General features: G+C 32.0%; 1 protein-coding gene across 1 annotated transcript in view; it reads right to left on the bottom strand.

The window, feature by feature from the left end:
• Positions 1-6,181, bottom strand: part of LOC134700088 (sushi, von Willebrand factor type A, EGF and pentraxin domain-containing protein 1-like) — a 40,014-nt gene extending 33,833 nt beyond the window's left edge. Inside the window, exons 1-5 of the mRNA XM_063561458.1 lie at positions 6,166-6,181; positions 5,040-5,210; positions 4,395-4,483; positions 3,918-4,029; positions 2,957-3,103 (exon numbers count right to left, since the gene is read on the bottom strand). Coding sequence (XP_063417528.1) covers positions 2,957-3,103; positions 3,918-4,029; positions 4,395-4,483; positions 5,040-5,210; positions 6,166-6,181 — 535 coding nt within the window. The remainder of the gene's footprint in view (positions 1-2,956; positions 3,104-3,917; positions 4,030-4,394; positions 4,484-5,039; positions 5,211-6,165) is intronic.
• Positions 6,182-23,090: the final 16,909 nt, after the last annotated feature.

The raw sequence follows: 23,090 nt of genomic DNA, 5'->3' as shown, positions 1-23,090 counted from the left end.
ACATTGTTCATTCTGTAAAAGCCTGTAATCAATTGGTTGTTGAAGGTTCATCTCTTCTATATTTGATTTTCGTAAATTGAGAAGGGCCGTGAAGAACCATTTTGTTGTTGTATTGTAAACGTGTACCGATTTATTAGAAAATAGTATACTTCTGTTATATGAATATGGTATTTTTAGACAATACGATATACATATATAAGCACCAGGAACTAGCATTATTAAATGATGTAATATTATTTTATCTCTATTTCAAATAGTATTCAAGATAATAACCGAAAACTGCAATATGTCGCAAAATTATCCAATTCAGGGTCAGCAACCCAATAATGGGTTGTCAATTTTGTCTGAAAAATTGAGAACGAATTGATCTTGACCTGATGAACCTTCTTACCAAGTCAGCTTTGCTCTAAATGTTATCGTTTCAGATTTATAAGTTAAAATCAACATTTTACCCCCGTGTTGTATTGTTGGCCATAGCGGACTGTATGGTTGGTTGGCCGAGTCATCGGACACATTTTTAAGGTAAATACCCAAATGATGAGTGTGGCCAAGCTTGGTTAAATTTTGGCCAGTAGTTTTAGAGGAGAAGATTCTTGTGAAAATTAACAAACGACGGCCTTAAATATAGTATTTAACATTTTAAAACGACAGAGAACAACTTCGTTCAAATATGCAAGACACATACTTCATAATGTAAATCCGATATTCATATATGCTCTTCCTTTACTGGCCTTGTTAATGTCTGTATTGGTTATATAGCTCATTATAGCTATTTACACACATTTTTACAACTCTAGTATTTTTAATTTATGATTTGAGCGTTTCTGATAGAGGGTTATCAAGTACAAATAAATTCAAACAAGAAAAGAACGGCCTCATAGATTTTTAAAACATGGAAAGAAAACCAAATTGGATATTATGCAACACACGGCAATCAGTGATAAAAAAGCTCCTGACTTGGTTCTTGCATATATAGAAGATAGTGATTCTATGGTGTAACAGCAAAACAATAACTTATATTTTTATAATTGTCAGGTGATGAAGGAGAATTTAGTAAACAAACAAGACTCTCTGTGTCTCTTTTCTTAAGGGTCACTATTGTCTTATTTCTCCATACATGTACGTTTTAACGTATTTATTCAACTTTTAAACTTTGAGGTTATATCATTATCGATTGAATCTAATATATAAATGTCATCTGGAACTATGAAATTAAGAACGGTTGTGTATTAAGTCTCTCAATATTTTATTAGAAACGCAAACATATCGTCCTCAGATAGTTCATATTTATCTCTGAAATTGGCAAATAGTATGTCGTCCTGTATATGGCTCTCTCAAACTGACAAATATTATGTCAATCTACAAAAGGGAGAATAATATATATCAGATATGATAAACTTATATGTTATAAGGTAGCAAATGCTTGTTTAAATATGCAACTGTTTATGATAATTGTAATGCTGTATTGTTGCTTCCTGCTTCTATCTTAAGAAATATATCTTTATACGACAATTTAACACTACTACATACACAACCTGATATAGGAAACATATATAACAAACATTTCTTAAAATTATCCTTATTGAATGTGTGAGTCGTATACAGAGACTTATGCAAAATCAACATTAAAATGGCCTTTACAAATCAGTTGAAGAAGGCTATATTGTTATGTTCAGTATGATTGCTTAAAGGAGTAGGTTCAGTAAGACCCCTTTTTGGCCCCAACATATAGCAGTTTTACAAAATTGTGAAAAAGTAATCATTTAGCTATTAACTGAAAAGAAGAATGCTTATGCTACATGAATAGTGGCTGTTTTTGATAATACAATGCACCTATATCGGGTACTATCATCATTAAGTCCCGCATTCGTGTTCATTCATGATATTGAAATGCAAGTTGTATTTGATGATAATAAATAACATATATGCAGTATGGGCTTTGTTCATTGTTGAAGGCCGTACGGTGACCTATAAATGTTAATTTCTGTGTCATTTTGGTCTGTTGTGGATAGTTGTTTTATTCGGAATTGTACAACATCTTCTTTTATATATATATAAAGGTTAAGGATACACACGGATGCGGCCACTTTCATTTTTGTAAAAAAAACCATCTCAAAAGTGACGTTTTTTGGCATATAATTTGTTTATATTTTTGCTTGAATTGGAGCGTTTTGAATGACGTAATCAGTTAAAATATTTCACATAAACTAATTGAACCAATTGAATTAGACACTTAAGTGTTTAAAAAGTGTATAACATCATTCGTTAGATTAACCTGAAATTTGCGGCAAAAATCGGCCCTTACCAGACCTACTCATTTGTAAAACTTTTTTTGCCTTTTATTTAACCTGTAACGATCTGGAGCATTTTTGGGTCTGTTATAGCTGACTATGTGGTGATTGATTCTCTCATTGTCGAAGACCATACGGTGACCTATTAGTGTTTATATCTGTTTCATTTGTTTTCTTGTGTAGAGTTGTGTCATATGCATTTAAAGCACATCTTTTTTATATAGTGTGGATAACAAAGATATTAACTCCAAATAAAATACAAAACGGAAAGTCCATAATCAAATGACAAAATCAAATGACAAAATCAAATGACAAAATCAAATGACAAAATCAAATGACAAAATCAAATGACAAAATCAAATGACAAAATCAAATGACAAAATTAAATGACAAAATCAAATGACAAAATCAAATGCTAAAACATATCAAACGAATGAACAACAACTGTCATATTCCTGATTTAGTTGAACAATTAAATGTTCTTCTTTCCTCTTTCCCTTTTATTGCCTTAAGGAAGTAGTTGTTTTCCATGTTTAAATTTTCCCTTTTCAACCAAAGTAAATGGGGATTCAATTCTACTTACCGAATTTCACAAACGGAATAAAAATGTTCATGACACCATTCGTCACCCCAGTTCAAAGAATAGAGGAAATGTATCAAAGCACAGTGTGCATCTGTCTGATTCAAAATATTTAAATTATCTGGTTGCTGTTGTCCTCCTTGATACCAGTTACTGTAGTTAAGTGGTTCACCAGACAACCATTTATATGACATTTCATCGTTATTGTCTGTAAGGCCAATCCAGAAAAATACTAAAAATAATAATATCAACATAATAAGTAAGATTGTTCTCTTGAAATGCCAGAAAAAATGTATATTTTTGATAAACCTTAAAAGACAGAATCAAATATTATCATTAAAGTCTGGGTTTGTTTAATGCTATATATGTCATACTGAATCATTAGAAGCTGAACATGCTATAGAATTCAAATGTGTTATTAGATATATATTCGATAGATTAAGAACAAATTGAAAAATTCCGATATCTATCCAAAAACTGACATATTAATACTACCCTTTAACAGACCGTATTTTTTGTAGGAGCCGAAAAACATACACCATGTAGAAGATGACTTCAAAAGTATACTTTTTGTCAAAATTTATAACAGTACAAAAGTAAACATATGAAAATATTACTCAATGTTGCCTCTTGATTTCATTGTTATAACATAACTATATCATTTCCAATATTAAGTGTCACGTCTATGTTACTTTATACCGTTTTAAAAAAGATAAGCATTCTTTGCTTTTCACATGTGCGTTGAACAGTTTAATTCAAAACGTTTTCAGAATAGCATATTAAATAACTTGTGTTATGACATGAACAGAGTTTATCCCACATATGATCTATTGTGAGCCATTAACTTCATTTCACATTGTGCAGAAATACAAATGCGCGCACGATCAGCGCACATATTACGATATGGAATTATAGTCTTACTTTTTTGAAAATATGCATAGGACGTTGTATTACAAACATCGGTTGATTTCTCTGTTATCTGTGAAACCTTTTTAATTAATGCAACACAAATAGACAAAACTTGAAACATTTGATAATATTCCTACCATTCGCAATAAGCTCTTTTGTCTTCATCAATGCCATTACATCTAATAAAAAAGAGTTTTCGTCACCGGTTTCAATACTAGTCAATTGTCCACCATTGGTATTGCAGTAAGCCTTCAATAATGAATATCAGTTAAAAAAATCATCAAATATACAATGCTCAACATTCTTTACGAGCATATGTCTACAACTCGTCAAAAAATCGAAATCGTTAAAAGGAAACATTAGGTAGAAAACTGAAGTGCATTTCGTAATCAAACATTCGTAAGGTCTTGTCATGTATAGCCAATGTATATTTTTTTAGTGTTGTCAATTCGTACACGTATGCCTTACCTGTTACTCGTATACTTGTTCTACCGATTAACCGGTTAACCGGTAGTTTAAGTTGATGTTTAATTGCCCTATCAATAGTATGCTACACATCGATATCAGGAGATGTGGTATGAGTGTGTATTTGACTATAAAATTATATTCCATACCTCAGACTCAGGCCAAGTTGCCATGTTACATTTGAAGATGTACTTTGAACCACGAAAGAATGCCACCGTCTCAGGACAAATTATTTTTGCTAAAATTATCAAAACAGCATTAAATGTTTTAAACAACTTTTTTCTGTCATCCATTACAGTGTCTGAAACATTGTCTGAGTTTACCGTTTATCGTTTATTTTCTCATGTCATATTTGTATTTTCGAAGATAATTAACTGATATATTTTAATAGGGATAAACAGATACATTCTTTTGGTCATTACAGTTGATTAAATATGTTTTTCACACCCTACTAGATGTCAAGCAAACAAAGATCAAAAAAGACACAAGTCATAAACAAATCTAAAATAACCATAGGTTTTACTTAACATAACTTATAACGCCATGATTGGTTGAAAAAGACAAACAGACAAACAATAGTACATATGACACAACATATAAAACTATGGAACAAGCGACACAAACCCCACCCAAACGTTGGGGTAATATCAGGTGATCCGGATTGGTAAGCACATCTTGCTCAACATGTGGCTCCCGTCGTGTTTCTCAAGTTATAACAAATCCGGACAAACATTGTAGAATATTTCCATGCCACTCTGATGGTGAACATGTTATATATAATTGTTTGTTCTTACTACATTGTGGAATATATCCATCCCAGCCTGATGATGTACATGTAATAGATGCTTTTCCAACTAGCGAATGTCCTGCGTCACAGGAAAAAGTTGTCGTTGATCCAATATTTCTTTCCGTAACAGTTACAGTGCCATTAGTTAGACTGTCGGGTAAAATATCTTCACACTGAACTACAAGAATACCAGCAGTTTACAAAACATATCCAAGAAAATAAAACATCAAAATGAAACAGTTAGCTGTTTTATACGTGTCTTTAAATATGTAAACAAATCTACGGGGGATTTCTTTTTATGTGAGCTATGTCTAATATGTATCTTTGTTTCAAAATCAAAATTAATGAATACGGGTTAAGACAATATCTACGAAAAATTCTGTAACTGCGAGAAAATTACAAAAGAACAAGAAAACAGATCACTTTTATGTTGTATTGATATATTCTTAAATCATTCATAGCCTTATACAAGTACATGTATATGTACTCGTGCTTCAGGTCAATGTTGTTCCACCCTACCTTCGTTTTGGCTTTGAGTTTACCTGATGAATTGTTACAGGAAAGGTAAGACGTATAACCTACTGTTCTTTCCTTTACAGTTATCATACTTTTTAGAGGAATGTAGACTTGAATACTTTCACACTAACTAAGACAAATATCTCAAGATTATTAACTAAGTTTGAAAATGGAACTGGGGACTGTTTCAAAAAACAATAATCCGATTAAAGAGTAGAGAACAGCCGAAAGCCACCAATAAATCTTATAAACATCAAATCCAGCCCCCTGAGTCGTCCTTCAGTGAGACCTGAAGCAAAAAATCCGAATTCGATAATCAGGAATAGTTAACAACAGCAACTAAGCAAATGGACATTTATACATGAATTATTAAAGGACAATTAGCAGTAACTGACATGCCAGCTTCAGACCTTAATTAAACTTAATGAAGACTGTGTCTTCATCATTTGAATATAAAGCACAACCTTTCCCGTTAATCGTTTTGTATCATCCCATCATAGAATATAAGAGATAAACGTAGCCCAGGTCATTGACAACAAATAAAAGAACCGTTAAACAGATTCCAGTTTGTTGTAGTCACTGCTTTCAACGTCATCATTATATCAAATGATATGTACCTATACTTATCGCCATTTCAAAAAATGTTCCTTTATGCCTACTCACTTGTTATTTTCATTCTCAGCAAAGTAGAGTGATATGAAAAATTAGCATACGAACAGCAGAGAAAATCAAGGTTATTAAACATACCTTTTATACTGCATCTTTATAGAAAAGGTGAGTTAATACACTCGATGGAAAACTATTGTAAGACAAATATTCGTCTGCTTATTGTAGCTCACTAAATAAATGGCTATTACTTTTGATAAAATACAAATCAAGGTTTATTACGAAGACTTGCATGGTTTAATACTTACACACACAACACGGTTTCCTCCGACATCAGCTGTCTCGATTAGTTGCACATACATGTTAGTTTACGACTACTTGTATGGTTGAATACTTACACACACAACACGGTTTCCTACGACAACAGATGCCTTTCGCTGTCCATCCAGTACCAAAACTACTTTCACAATTGGCATTTTTTGTTAGGGCGCATTTTCCATGTGATGCCGTACATTGACGAGTTAACTCTTAAAAATGAAGGCATCATATTTTAAAATGTCTCTACATCATGAGTTACATTGTTACATTCTCAACAGTAAATTATGTATTATAAGAGGTTAAAGGTTGACAAAGATAGACGATAAACACAATTATTTCCAAAATTGATTCTGAAATTCAAATATGTTTTTGCAGTCAAAAGAAAGGGAGAAAAAATGTATTATTATTTCTGTCAAAAGCAATAGAGTTAATATATTATATGTTTTATATCAACATAACATACATGACATAACTGCATTGCATTTGAATGAACAATAATGAAAATACATTTAGTTTGGCGAATTTTCTAAAATAAACTCTCTGCCTGTATGTTTGTACTTTAACCTTATGCATTGTGTTCGAGCGATATATTTACCATAATGCACAATGCACTATTAAACATTTGAATATATTTTGGTTATTATTATTTTGTGTGATCCTGTATTACAGTTTAGCCTTGTATATAAAATAAAAGCTTACTTTCTGCATTCGTCTCATGGTATATGCTGAGAGCAATAACAATCCCGTACCAACAGTTAAACATGGTGCTGAAACATTCACATTATTCATATTTCATGATATATATATGACATATATTTGCATTATTCATATTTCATAATATATATATGTGATATTTGCATTATTCATATTTCATAAAATATATATGATATTTGCATTATTCATATTTCATGAAATACATATGAAATTTGCATTACTCATATTTCATGAAGTATTTCATATTTAAATTGAAATTTAAAGTATTCATTTAACATGGGTTATTAAATGATATGAGCAAAAAAAATAAAATCATCCTGTGCTTTCCCACTGTCGATATAAACTAAGAGTTAATATTGCTTTTCGAACATGGTTTTATATTGGCCAATGGGGTACTACAGGACTTTCACTTTCGGTTTCAATTTTCCTACGTCTTTAAGTTACTTAACGTAAGACGTATCGTTACGCATAAAATATTTGTAATATCTTGTTGAAATCATAGAATAAAAAGTGTAAAGTCTTGAGACGAAAATATTGCTGAGCCTCTTCGAGTAAGACTTTGATTATAAACATGTTTCATTTGCATTGATTAGTTATCAGAAGACAGATCTTAATAGACTTTAATCAGTTTATAGAATTCCCTAAACAGAAAGTATCGAATATCGTCATACAATGAGCAATCTGTTTGAAAGTGTGTTTCTGTTTCAGCGCGTTATGATTCGCACAAAACACATATTCTCTGTTCAATCTTCTTGTCTGACACAAAATTGGAAGTGACCCTGAGCTACATGGGACCATTGCACGACGCAAAGTTTTGAAAATTGCAGACGGACTTTATTTGTATTGCCTGTAAGCTCGTAATTTGTTACTTCGATCATTAAAAACTTCCAAGTTCATTTTTCGCCAATTGTACGAATCACTGTTTGAGTTTATACAAATAAATCATATCCAAGATATCTCCCAAGAAAAACCCATCATGTAATGTTTTGCAATATTATCCGAGTTTAGAAAGGTAAACAAAATTGAGAACCCTTCAGTTTTGTCGTTTTCATTCGTCATGTTCATATGACGTTATATTTTGAAATGACGATAAAGGGCCAAAAGCAATAATGAAATTATCAATTTTTTTTTTCGATCTGTTATGGATATATTATTTTTAGCTCACCTGGCCCGAAGGGCCAAGTGAGCTTTTCCCATAACTTGGCGTCCGTCGTCCGTCGTCGTCCGTCGTCCGTCGTCGTCGTCGTCCGTCGTCGTTAACTTTTACAAAAATCTTCTCCTCTGAAACTACTGGGCCAAACCAAACCAAACTTGGCCACAATCATCATTTGGGTATCTAGTTAAAAAAATGTGTGGCGTGACCCGGTCAACCAACCAAGATGGCCGCCACGGCTAAAAATAGAACACAGGGGTAAAATGCAGTTTTTGGCTTATAACTCAAAAACCAAAGCATTTAGAGCAAATCTACATGGGTAAAAATGTTTATCAGGTCAAGATCTATCTGCCCTGAAATTTTCAGATGAATCGGTCAATCGGTTGTTGGGTTGCTACCCCTGAATTGGTAATTTTGAAGAAATTTTGCTGTTTTTGGTTATTATCTTGAATATTATTATAGTTAGAGATAAACTGTAAACAGCAATAATGTTCAGCAAAGTAAGATCTACAAATAAGTCAACATGACCAAAATGGTCAGTTGACCCGTTTAGGAGTTATTGCCCTTTATAGTCAATTTTTAACCATTTTTCGTAAATTAAAGTAATCTTTTACAAAAATCTTCTCCTCTGAAACTACTTGGCCAAATTAATCCAAATTTGGCCACAATCATCTTTGGGGTATCTAGTTTAAAAAATGTGTGGCGTGACCTGGTCAACCAACCAAGATGGCCGCCACGGCTAAAAATAGAACATAGGGGTAAAATGCAGTTTTTGGCTTATAACTCAAAAACCAAAGCATTTTGAGGAAATCTGACATGGGATAAAAATGTTTATCAGGTCAAGATCTATCTGCCTTTAAATTTTCAGATGAATCGGTCAATCGGTTGTTGGGTTGCTGCCCCTGAATTGGTAATTTTGAGGAAATTTTGCTGTTTTTGGTTATTATCTTGAATATTATTATAGATAGAGATAAATTGTAAACAGCAATAATGTTCAGCAAAGTAAGATCTACAAATAAGTCAACATGACCAAAATGGTCAGTTGACCCCTTTAGGAGTTATTGCCCTTTATAGTCAATCTTTAACCATTTTTCATAAATCTTTTACAAAATCTCCACTGAAACTACTAGGCCACAATCATCTTTGGGGTATCTAGTTTGAAAAATGTGTCCGATGACCTGGCCATTCAACCAAGATGGCAGCCACGGCTAAAAATAGATCATAGGGGTAAAATGCAGTTTTTTGCTTATAACTATGAAACCAAAGCATCTAGAGCAAATCTGACAAGAAGTTAAATTGTTAATCAAGTCAATATCTATCTGCCCTGAATTTTTCAGATGAATTGGACAACTGGTTGTTGGGTTGCTGCCCTCCAATTGGTAATTTTTAAAGAAATTTTGCCGTTTTTGGTTATCTTGAATACTATTATAGATAGCGATAAACTGTAAACAGCAATAATGTTCAGCAAAGTAAGATCTTAGTCCAGTCAAACTAGCATAAATTTGACCCTAACCTGAAAGTAATTGCAACAGAAGATTTTTAAGTTTTAATCTTTAGCATTATACCCCAAATATACACAGAAAAAAGTCCCATAAAATCTAACTTGAGGAAAACTAAAAAAATCACCATTTAAAATTCCTATGGAGATTTGCATTAAAAAGGGAAATAACTCTTGCAAAAAAGGCAGAAATATCTATAAAAATTGATACAAAATTATAACTTAACCACTTCTATTCATCAGAATGTATTGATTCTTGATTTTTAAGCGGTCTTTAGAGTATAACAAACAACTCTAAAGGTGTTTTCATATATTTTATCAAGCTATAATCTAGATTTCGTAATTTATTAGTTGACCATTTTATGAATTTTTCAACATGTCAAGGTAAAGAATCTCAAATTTAATAAAAATTATTAAGCATGTATTCTTCTTTTTGTGGTTTAAAGTTTCTTAAGATAAGTAAGTTGCTGAAAAAACATAATATACAAATATAGACAATACCAAATTTTCACAATATTTTTTTTAAATGGTTTCAAAGCTTCAAATTTGCAATTTCTTTAATGAAGAATGTACGAAAAAAATAAAACTACCCATAGCACTTCTGTTATGTACATTTCATGAGCAGAAGATTTAGTCAATTACAAACTTATAACCCCATCAAAGTATCATACTGTACATAAATTTCAAGAAAAATAACCAAAAAAGACCAAAAAAAGACTAATTTTTGCAAGAGTTATCTCCCCTCCCAATGTTAATTTCCATAGGAAATTTAAAATGCTGATTTTCAGTTTTCCTCAAGTTAGATTTTATGGGACTTTTTTCTGTGTATATAAAGGACATAATACTATAGATTAGAACTAAAATATTATCTGTTGCAATTAGTTTGAGGTTAAATCTTAGTTTGACTGGACTATCTACAAATAAGTCAACATGACCTAAATGGTCAATTGACCCCTTAAGGAGTTATTGCCCTTTATAGTCAATTTTTAACAATTTTCATTAATTTGGTAAATTTATGTAAATTTTTACCAAATATAGTTCTCTGTTACTAATGGGCAAAGTTCATGATAGATATAATTGTAAGAAGCAAAATCGTTCAGTAAAGTAAGAACTTCAAACACATCACCATCACCAAAATACAATTTTGTCATGAATCCATTTGTGTCCTTTGTTTAATATGCACATAGACCAAGGTGAGCGACACAGGCTCTTTAGAGCCTCTAGTTCTTATGCCTTAGAATTATAATAAAAGTTCTGTGGGGATGTTTTAATTGTGTTTCTAATCATAGCGAAATCAACAAGTGTGACGATACATGTGGATTTACGTGGGAGTTAAATTGTGCAAGCCAATAGTTTGTACAGTCTTCGCTAAGTATAGATATATCGAGAATTGTATCACGGTGTTGTTTACCAAGCGGAACAAACATGTGATATTTGAATTTTATCGGTAACTCGTTTATTTGTCCTTTGGTCGTACTGCCTAATAATAGTATCAACGTACTGGCTGTATCAATGAGTGAATAAGCCAATACATTGTGTGACGTCATAATTACTGATAAACATAATAATAGGTAGTTTCAGTTTTGATACTGACTATATCATATTGAAAATATGAACTCGCCCTATTAACTATCTGTTATTCTATATTTACTTTATTGATATGTTCTGCTACATAACCATTGTCCACTAGTATTTGAAATTATTTGGTTCACTTCAATTTATCTTTATTAGTTTTAAAGTTAAAAGCATGAAGTTAAAACGATTATGAGTCCCCTGTACTAAGTTCTAAAGACTGTTTTGATTATAGCTCTTCATCTTTTACATAAGCTTTGGATTTCAAATATTTTGGCCACGAGCATCACTGAAGAGACATGTATCGTCGAAATGCGCATCTGGTGCAAGACAATTGGTACCGTTAATTTAATTACAAAGGATTCAATAAAATATAATTTAACACTAGAATGTTGTAGAACAGAAAATTGGTGTATGATTTAGTGAATTATTGAGATAATAGTTATTGTCCTTCATTACATCACAGTTATAAAGATCACATTTTTCTCATTCAAATTTTCTTTCTAAAATCTGCACCATATGTCTAAAACAAGGCCTATATGAAACACTGAATTTTAGGGCTGAATTCAAGGAAATATTGTTTCTTTTATTATTAAACATGCACTATATTCATGCTTAGATGTTAAGTCATGTGAAAAACTATGAAAATAATGACAAAGCAGTAAATTGACCTAATCGTAAGTTTTATCACTCTAAAAAAACAATCGTGGACTAATTCACATGCACACTATCCTATAACTAGCGCAAACAAAAAATGAATATTTTTGATAATAACAAGACGATGGTGTTGAAATGGGTGCGAAACATTATGTATTCAGTTCAGTTAAATATTGCAGGCAACACTTGAATTTCTTGCTTCATATATCAAACAAAAATACCGGATATACATCCAATGCCATTCTATACTATTTCTCTTTACAAAAGAACTAAACCAAATGTGCATAAATTTTAGAATACTGAAAGTTTGACCAAATTATACAAACCTGTATCTTCCTTAGTCAAGAAGTGAATCTGTAACTGAAAGCAAATCACAGTAATTGATAAGAAATTTATCTTAAATTGAAACACGCAACTGCTGTCTTATTGCACACCTTCTTTTTTGAATAATTACGCACCTTCTTTTTTGAATAATTACACACCTTCTTTTTTGAATAATTACACATCGTCTTTCTGTAATAATTACATGTATTACGCATGCAATCAACATAAGTATAGACATATGTTGTCCTCAACACAATCTGTTTCAGTTTTTCATTTTATATAATATTTCTATTTATATAATTTTTTTGGTAAAGAAAAGTACATTCACTTTTTTACTAATTGTGACTTGGACGAAGAGTATCATTTTCATTTTGCTAGAATTTGACGGGTAAATGTTAACCATTTATACAAGTTTCTATTAAAGTACAATATTTCAGTGTACTGGTTATTTGAATTTCATGATAATGAGACCAAAGTTGATAACAAAGGAGAATACTAGAATCTAGTAAGATTATGATAAAATAAAACCATAGTCTACAAAACACTACACACAAAACACCACAGGAGGAAAACAGCCACACAAACCCTAAAACGATCAACTCCTCAAAGGAAAGACCCTTTAGTTCATCCTTAAAATATTTGTATCAAAATAGGATCCACAGTATCGTATATATGACGAGTGCGATGTTCATTATACAGCCAGAGTTATTCTTTGTTAAAATGAATTCCCCCTCACACCATATAATCTGTATAATCGTAAAAACTTAACCGTATTAGTAATGACGCGTTGTTGATATACATGATTGAGCTCTAGTAAACCGATAAAGTTATCGACATAGTATCGTTACAATCATTATATATCAGTTGTATTGTAAAAGACAAAATATTGTATTACATATTAACCTTTATTTAATGTACTTATATGCATTTGGTCAACTTTAAACTAATATGATCAGTTGATATGGTCGATTTAAGACCGTTTAAAATAATTAAAAACAAAATCTTATTTTATATTTTGTGGAAGAGCAGACTACACATTTTCAGATGTTGACGATTAGTTACCCTAGATAACGCTTGATATATGCAATTTTTATATCTTAAAAAAATGTAGTCTAGCACTTTTATAAAACATTTGTTATTCTTCACAGCTACTCTGTTATGACTCATTAGAAAGATATTTCAAAAGGAATATGACAGTTCTTGTCCATTCGTTTTTGATGCGTTTTTTTTTTTTGATTTTGCCATGTGATTATGGACTTTCCAAATTGATTTTCCTCTGAGTTCAGTATTTTTGTGATTTTACTTTTCACAAGACCCATTATTTCATGTTTGTACTGTAATTTATTGATGTCATTGTATAAATATATAGCCTCAACAAATAACAAGCACAGTACTGAGTCAATGATGTAAGAATTTTTTTTTGTTGCGTTTTCAAAACTGAATGATCAACACAAACACGCCTAAACGTAAAAAGGTGTACGCGACTTCTCCTTTTTATGTTAAAATTATTGTCTATTTTAGAGATGACCCAACCCAAAAAAAAACTAACACTGTGACAATTACAAAAGAATGCTTTGAAAATGTAATCTATTCACAAAAACATGTTCACGTGAATTTGTTCTTTCCAAAATCGACTGGTTAATTTTTTTCTCAAAAATTGTCTGATCGGAGGGGCCCTGATCTCCCGAAATCCAACAAAAGGTTCCGTTCCTCCCCAAGTCATGAAAACGCAAAACGACGGTAATATTGTCTGGGTGACAATATTTGCCTTTTTTTTCATCTGATATATTATCTGTATTAAAATAAAATATGGCAACTGTTTATATAAAGATTCAACTTGATTCGACAGTTCCATTTATATTTTTGAGATTGGTTTTCTTACTTAAAAAAACCTCTGTTTTTCCATTTACGATTGTCCAAGTAAAAGTTGCAAAAAATTGTTAACATCAGCTATGCAAATTATTGGAAAATTAAGCCGACTATTTTATATTTTAATAATTTAATTTGTGTGCATAGATCGTATTTCCCCTTTCGAAGGGTTTACAAATGGTTCTTTATGGTTTGAATAGCCTGAAAGTCTCATTACACCAGGCATCGGATATACGACATTTCTTTTTGACCAAACGAAACTGCGTATTTATACAGTCAAATCGAACGCAGCCATGTAGCAAAGGTATGCAAATGGACGGTAAAGGTCCAGAGGTATCAGTATTCTAATATCCAAATCAGTTCTTTAATTTTGATTAATAGGGGACAACAATCTAACGACACAGACACATCCAAATATGAAGAGTAAATATAGTCTTTTGTTAAATGAAGATGTGTATATAGGATCAACTCGTTCGATGACTGAAAACATACGAAGTTATAAATATAACTCTATAATATTTACAAAGGAATCCCAAAAGTGGACATTTGATTAAACGGTTTATATATCCGAACAACTCACAAATGTTAGGGAAACAATATCAAAACAAGGCGCAAGTGTTTAACAGTCGGGTAAAAAATATCAAAACATAGCACAAGAGTTAAACAGTAGAGTATTTATGAGTTTTGAACAGCGGTATACTACTGTTGCCTTTATTTAGGGTAAAACATATCACCTGTCTTTTTTTAATTTAATCGTTGTAAATAAAAGAGTTGTAATCTAAACCAGAAGAAAAAGAACGCTTCACTTTATAAAAAGACTTTTAAGATAACATACTGGTAAATTATCGTATTTCATATCGCGTAATAGCTAGCTTAATGTTTTGAAGCGTAAGTTTTAGTTATGTTATATCAAAACATGTATCAGATATTCCATTTTTATGCAATCGTGGACAAACATGAAATATTTCAATCTGCATGGAGCTATATTTGAATGTTTACTTCATAGAATTTTTCTGATCTTCACTGCTGTCCAATAATGTTTTACATTCTGGGGTTCACTTCAACTTATGTTTTTGACTTCAACTTTTAAAGCAGCATGAAGTTAAAATGACTGTGAGTCCCTTGTTCTAAGTTCTAAAGACTGTTTTAGGATTCAAAAATATATAATTTAACACTGGGATTTTGTAGTAGAAAATGTATTTACCGAGCAGAAAATGTGCAAACGATTTAGTTATTTAATGGGTAGCTATGTTATTGTCCTTCATTAAATCACAGATATAAAGTAGAGGTAGTGATTTTATTATAATAAACAACACCTTTTTGATATTCAAATTTTCTTTAAAAAATCTGGACCATTTGTCTAAACAAAAGGTCAATATTAAACATTGATTTTTTAGAGTTGAACACAACGAAAATGTGCCTCGTTATTTTAATTAAACATGCAATATATTCATACTTAGATGGTAAGTCATATGAACAATTCACACGTTTCTATAGGTAGCTCAAACAAAAATGAATATATTGGATAATAAGAAGACGATAAAATGGGTGCGCTACATTATTTGTTTTCTTTTCGGTTAAATATTGCAGGCAACACTAAATTTCTTCGTTCATATATCGAACGAAAATACTTGATATATATCGAATGGCATTTTACACTATTTCCTTTTACTTAATAACTAAAACAAAATGTTCATGTACACGAAGAACACCCAGAATACAGAAAGTTTTACCAAATTGTACAAACCTGTGTCTTCATAATATTGGTCAAGAGGAGAATCTGTAACTGAAAGCAAATCACAGTAATTGATAAGAAATTGATCTTAAATTGCAACACGCAACAGTTGGCTTATTGCGCACCTTCTATTTTGAATAATGACATACAATACGCATTAAATCAATTATAGTATAGAAAAATGTTTTCGTCAATACAATCTGTTTCAGTTTTTTACATTTATAAATTTGATTTCTTTGGGCCGTTCTTCTGTTCCAAAGCATTATATTATTTGTGTATTGTTCGTGTCAGTTAGAAATACAAAGCAATTGTCTACAAAAGAGAATATGTTTAAATGTTAGAAGAAAAGAACTTTTACTTTTGACTAATTGTGACGTTGATGGAGAGTAATATTTTCATTTTGCTAGTATTTGACGGGTTAATGTTAATTACCAAACGTGACTTATTCCCAATTCTGACGGTTTTTCTGAGTGTGAATTCGATTTACTATAAGACGTGTTACGGTACTTAATTATCCCAAATTCATGTGTTTAGTTTAAATGTTTAATGTTATATTTGAAATTCTCATCGGATTTTGTCAAATGTGTTAACGTCTTTTTCTGTTATACTCATGTGTTATGAAGAAAATTAATCACCGCCTTCATTTATTAGATTTCATTTTGTTCAACGTAATCTGTAAGATGTTTTAAGTTTGAAGTTAGTTTCAAAACAAACCAGATATATAATATAGTTAATTGCTACCTTAGTTCGCTATTAATGAGTATTGAAATGTACATTGTTATTAATTGGAATATCAGTATTTAGTTCAAATATAATCTTAAATCAATCCTAATTCTGTCTTATTCGTTCTAATGTGACGTCATTTTGTATTTTTGATGATCTGTTTTACAAATTCAAATGTGAAGTAATTCTTTTGTCATTTTCTACAATTTTTGTCCTCATAAACAATTTTTCTTCGTGTCAGATGTTCTTTAAATGCTCTGGTTTTTGAGTTATAAGTCAAAAACGGAATTTCACCCCTATGTTCTATTTTTAGCCGTGGCAGCCATCTTGGTTGGTTGGCCGGGTCACGCCACACATTTTTTTAAACTAGATACCCAGATGACGATTGCAGATAAGTTTGGTTTAATTTGGCTACGTAATATCAGAGGAGAAGATTTTTGAAAAATATTACTAAGATTTACGAACAATTGTTAAAAATTGACTATAAAGGGCAATACCTCCTAAAGGGGTCAACTGACCATTTTGGTCATACTGACTTATTAGTAAATCTTACTTTGCTGAACATTATTGCTGTTTACAGTTGATCTCTTTCTATAACAATATTCAAGATTAGAACCAAAAACAGAAACAAATCCTTAAAATTACCACTTCAGGGTCAGCAACCCAACAACAGGATGTCCGATGCATCTGAAAATTTCAGGGCCGATATATTTTGTCCAGATACACAATTTTAATTGATATCAGATTTGATTTAAATGCTCTGGTTTTTGAGTTATAAGCCAAAAGAGGAATTTTACCCCTATGTTCTATTTTTAGCCGTGGCAGCCATCTTGGTTGGTTGACCGGGTCACGCCACACATTTTTTCAAACTAGATACCCAAATGACGATTGCAGCCAAGTTTGGTTTAATTTGGCTAGGTAGTATCAGAGGAGAAGATTTTTGTAAAAGATGACTAAGATTTACGAACAATTGTTCAAAATTGACTATAAATGGCAATACCTCCTAAAGGGGTCAACTGACCATTTTGGTCATACTGACTTATTTGTAAATCTTACTTTGCTGAACATTATTGCTGTTTACAGTTGATCTCTATCTATAACAATATTCAAGATTATAACCAAAAACAGAAAAAAATCCTTAAAATTACCAATTCAGGGTCAGCAACCCAACAACGGAATGTCCGATTCATCTGAAAATTTCAGGGCGGATAGATTTTGTCCTGATGATCAATTTTAATTCAATCAGATTTGCTTTAAATGCTCTTGTTTTTTAGGTAAAAGCCAAAAACCGAATTTTACCCCTATGTTCTATTTTTAGCCGTGGCAGCCATCTTGGTTGGTTGACCGGGTCACGCCACACATTTTTTTTAAACTAGACACCCTAATAACGATTGCAGCCAAGTTTGGTTTAATTTGACTACGTAGTATCAGAGGAGAAGATTTTTGTAAAAGATTACTTAGATTAACGAAAAATTGTTAATAATTGACTATGCAGGGCAATACCTCCTATAGGGGTCAACTGACCATTTTGGTCATACTGACTTATTTGTAAATCTTACTTTGCTGAACATTATTGCTGTTTACAGTTGATCTCTATATATAACAATATTCAAGATAATAACCAAAAACAGAAAGATGTTCTTAAAATTACCAATTCAGGGTCAGCAACCCAACACCAGGATGTCCGATTCATCTGAAAATTTCAGGGCGGATAGATTTTGTCCAGATAAACAATTTTAATTCATATAAGATTTGCTTTAAATTCTCTGGTTTTTGAGTTATAAGCCAAAATCTGAATTTAACCCTTATATTCTATTTTTAGCCGTGGCAGCCATTTTGGTTGGTTGACCGGGTCACGTCACACTTTTTTGTAAACTAGGTACCCAAATGTCAATTGCAGCCAAGTTTGGTTTAAATAGGCCACGTAGTATCAGAGGAGAAGATTTTTGTAAAAGATTACTAAGATTTACGAAAAATTTATAAAAATTGACTATAAAGGGCAATACCTCCTAAAGGGGTCAACTGACCATTTTGGTCATACTGACTTATTTGTAAATCTTACTTTGCTGAACATTATTGCTGTTTACAGTTGATCTCTATCTATAACAATATTCAAGATTATAACCAAAATCAGAAAAAAATCCTTATTCAGGGTCAGCAACCCAACACCGGGATGTCCGATTCATCTCAAAATTTCAGGGCAGATAGATCTTGACCCGATGAACAATTTGAGCACATGTCAGATTTGCTCTAAATTCTTTGGTTTTTAAGTTCTAAGCCAAAAACTGCATTTTACCCCTATGTTCTATTTTTAGCTGTTGTGGCCTTCTTGGTTGGTTGGGCGGGTCACGCCACACATTTTGTAAACTAGATACCCTAATGATAGTTGTGGCCAAGTTTGGTTTAATTTATCCCGGTCTGATTTATCTGAAATTTTCAAGGCAGATAGATCTTGACATGATGAACAATTTTACCCATGTCAGATTTGCTCTAAATTTTTTGGTTTTTGAGTTATAAGTCAAAAACTGAATTTTACCCCTTTGTTCTTTTTTTAGCCGTGGCGTCCATCTTGGTTGGTTGACTGGGTCACGCCACACATTTGTTAAACTAGATAACCCAATGATGATTGTGGCCAAGTTTGGTTAAATTTGACCCAGTAGTTTTAGATTTTTGTAAAAGTTAACGACGACAGACGAGGGACGATGATAGACGATGACGGACGACGGACGCCAAGTGATGAGAAAAGCTCACTTGACTTTTCGGGCCAGGTGAGCTAAAAACGGCCGAAAACTGCATCGCTTACCGAAAAGTTACAGTCTGACATCAAGAAAATAACAATTTACGTTAGCAAATGCATTAGTTTTCTTATAACTGTATCATATGCCTTAACGGGGACGCTTCGGCGCCTGCAAACATGTGTGAACTCGCCACATTCTGTATGTGTATGTTTCAAGTAAGGGGCCTATAATTCAGTGGTGTTTGTCGCTGTATATCATATGTGTCTTCCTTTCTTCGTTGCGTTGCATATCAACCAAGTCGTTACTTGTCCTGTTTTTTATTGTTTTATATTTGGTATTGTAGGCTATTTGAAAGCTGATGTTGTGGTATTGGTTTAACTTATCTGAAGGTTTTATGATAACCTATAGTTGTAAAATTGAGAATGAAAATGGGGGAATGTGTCAAAGAGACAACAACCCAATCATAGAACAGACAACAGCAGAAAGTCACCAACAGGTCTTGAATGCAGCGTATTACGCGGCGACCTTCAGCTGGCCCCTAAACAAATATTACTAGTTCAGTGAAAATGAACGCCATACTATACTCATATAGCTATATAACCGATTTATAAATCAAAAATATAAAAATCTGGGCGTACCACATATATTTCTTGTTGTACATTTGTATGTTATTTGGTTTCTTGTTTAGTATTATTTCACATCTTCTTATTTCATATTTATCATACTAGTACCTTATGTCTAACAAATGATTTGATGAAACGTGTTCGATTCCCCAAAAGGTGTCCGACTCCCCCAAACGTGTCCGGTTTCTTAAAACGTGTCTATTTTCCCCAAACGTGTCCTTAAAAGCTGATTACACACAAACGTGTCCGATTTCACAGCCCTAAACATGCCTATCTAGCCTCCTGTCAAACGTGTCCGATTCCCCCAAACGTGTTCGATTCCCCAAAACAGTTCGATTCCCCCAAAAGTGTCCGGTTTCTAAAAGAGTATCTATTTTCCTCAAACGTGTCCTTAAAGTTAATAACGCACTAACGTCTACGATTGCATAGCACTTAACATGTCCGATGATTGTCATTCGCCAAATCGTGTCCATTGAAAATCGCCTGAAATTCTGAAAACGTTCAGCGCTATTGTGTTTTCAGTTACGTCAAACACATTAACAGTATTCCCATATAATAAATAATTATATTTAAAATGTCAAGTTTCTGTTAGATTCTTAATAAGACACACGCATCATTCGAAAGACATGCTAGAGTATGTGGAGCACAATTACTCGAACATAAATATGGAATAGAGTTGAAAAAAGGAAATTTTAAATTAACAAGAAACTAGTTTGTTCAACGCTAATTGTTTATATGCAGCATAATTGCAAAGTTCATTAGCAACATATAAAACAAACCGTGACTGTTGATATCGGAATGTCTAGTTGCAAGTAGTTTATGCATATTTGGAACTTACAACAGTATCGAAGTACATTTAGATTAATCGTTTACTGGGTAAATCCTTGTGCACTCATAAACTACATTGATGTTTTACTTATTTAATCATGTATAAGAATATTGCAAGGTCAGCTTCCTACATAGGTGTGTTCAATCATTAAATCTCTTAAAATAATTAACTAGTTTTCAGGTTTATATTACAATCTTATAGTTTCGAGGATCTTGTTATGTCACGCCATCAAAAGTCATAACTTTCAGTCGCAAATATTTCATGCAAGTAATGATGACAACATATTAACAAAAACAAACATGTAGATAAGTTCTATATGAGTTGAGGATGAACATTTTCCAGGACCCTGGGATTGAAGTTTTACAATCACGTGAAATTAGGATTTGGCTTAAATTTGAACGGATTATTAGGAATTTACACTAATCAGGACTCAAACCTTACAGTTTAATTCTTTAGAACTTTTTAAGTTGACCTTTTTTATACAAATTCAGTTCACTGTAATTTGTTTAGTACAAATGTGTAGGATTAATGTTATGATTTTTTGTATTTCTACAACAGTGTAAAAGCATATTTTTTTTCACTAAATACTCCACCGAGATCAATCACATTTACATGTTCAAAACTCGTATAATCAAAACAAGAAATGTTTAATCATTAAGTATTAGTTCACATACGGAAACTACATTTTTTTCGCGAGATAATTATTATTGCGATTTTCGTGAATAGAAAAAACACGCACAAATTTTAAAATTGGATGTTTTCTTATCTACCTACACTAAGTGAATTGGAGAATCGCGAAATTAAATCGCCGCGAAGTAGGCAAGAAAGGGCTTCAAGCCAAAAAAAAATTTGGTTTACAGTATTACAAATAAACCAAATGCTAATGACATATAATGACTTAGTGGTCCTGTAATGGGCGAACCCAAGTTTTGTTTTCCAGTTTAAACACACAGGCTGTGTAAATAACGATTCTTTAGATAATTCAAAGCAAAACAGTAAATAGCAGTGTATTTGTTCTATATCTTTTTTAAAATATTATTTAGACGGATTTTTTATTTCCTTTGTCGTCATCACAATCATCAAAAACGTCTGCACCGTCATTAGGAACATCATAACTGGCATTCCTGGTGACATTTGAGATGCAACCATCGGCATTCCTTGTGACATTTGAGATGCAACTAAAATATCAAAAAAACGAGATATAATTATGAGTACTTATATTTTCATTTTAGTCACATTCTTTCTATTTATTTTCCTTCAATACACACCTTTTGAATCTAGCTATTCCTTAAGATTCTTTTTGGTGAAACAGGAAAAAAAACACACCATGACGCAATGACGCAAAGGGGTTGAAAAGAAACCAAGAAGGCTATCAAAATCGTCCCGTGTAAGATGATTAAATTTTTAAAATATTATTATTAACTCATTCATAAAGTTTGTATATTCTAATGACGTTTAATTATTCTGGTTTATTATCTCTAGATTAATGAATTATAGGTCGAAGCACACTCACTATCATCAAAATAGCAAGACAATCAAGGCAATATGATTGCACATGACATAGTTGGAGTCTTCCGGGGGAGACCTGCTGTATAGGAGAAAATATCGAAAGGTTTGTTAAAAACTTAATTGGAAGAATATGAATTGAAAAATGAAGTTATAAGGTATTTTTTCTAAACTATTCCAGTAACTGGTTGATTTGTACTTAATAGATATAAGAATATAAGATATTCAACGAGCAACTCTCGATCCAAGTCGCAATTTATAAAAAAAAAACATTGATTGTCATATATTGCAGAGACTGCTCACTCATAAAATAAATATTTTTTGTAGTGCTTATTCTCTAGTTTCTAAATTATGTCATGCGTAATAGTGTTTGTCTGTTTGTCTTTTGCATTTTTAGCTATGGCGTTGTCAGTTTATTTTCGATTTATGAATTTGATTGTCCTTTGGTATCTTTCGTCCCTCTTTTATATTTCTTTTGGTTTTCAAACATAAAAATAATTATTAGAAAAGGCATGGTCTTACTATTTGATCTAGTACAATATAGTTCTAACAGATAACATACATTAGCACAGAGAGAGTACTTATATAGGGACTGTCAAAACATTCAATTTGGGTTCTGGAGGACACGGAATTTTGAAGTCTTGGTCGGGACCAAGAATACATACTTCCTACTTATA

The sequence above is a fragment of the Mytilus trossulus genome, unplaced genomic scaffold (genome assembly GCF_036588685.1).
Source record: "Mytilus trossulus isolate FHL-02 unplaced genomic scaffold, PNRI_Mtr1.1.1.hap1 h1tg000122l__unscaffolded, whole genome shotgun sequence".
NCBI lineage: Eukaryota > Metazoa > Mollusca > Bivalvia > Mytilida > Mytilidae > Mytilus > Mytilus trossulus.
This window is presented reverse-complemented; position numbering and strand designations above follow the sequence as displayed.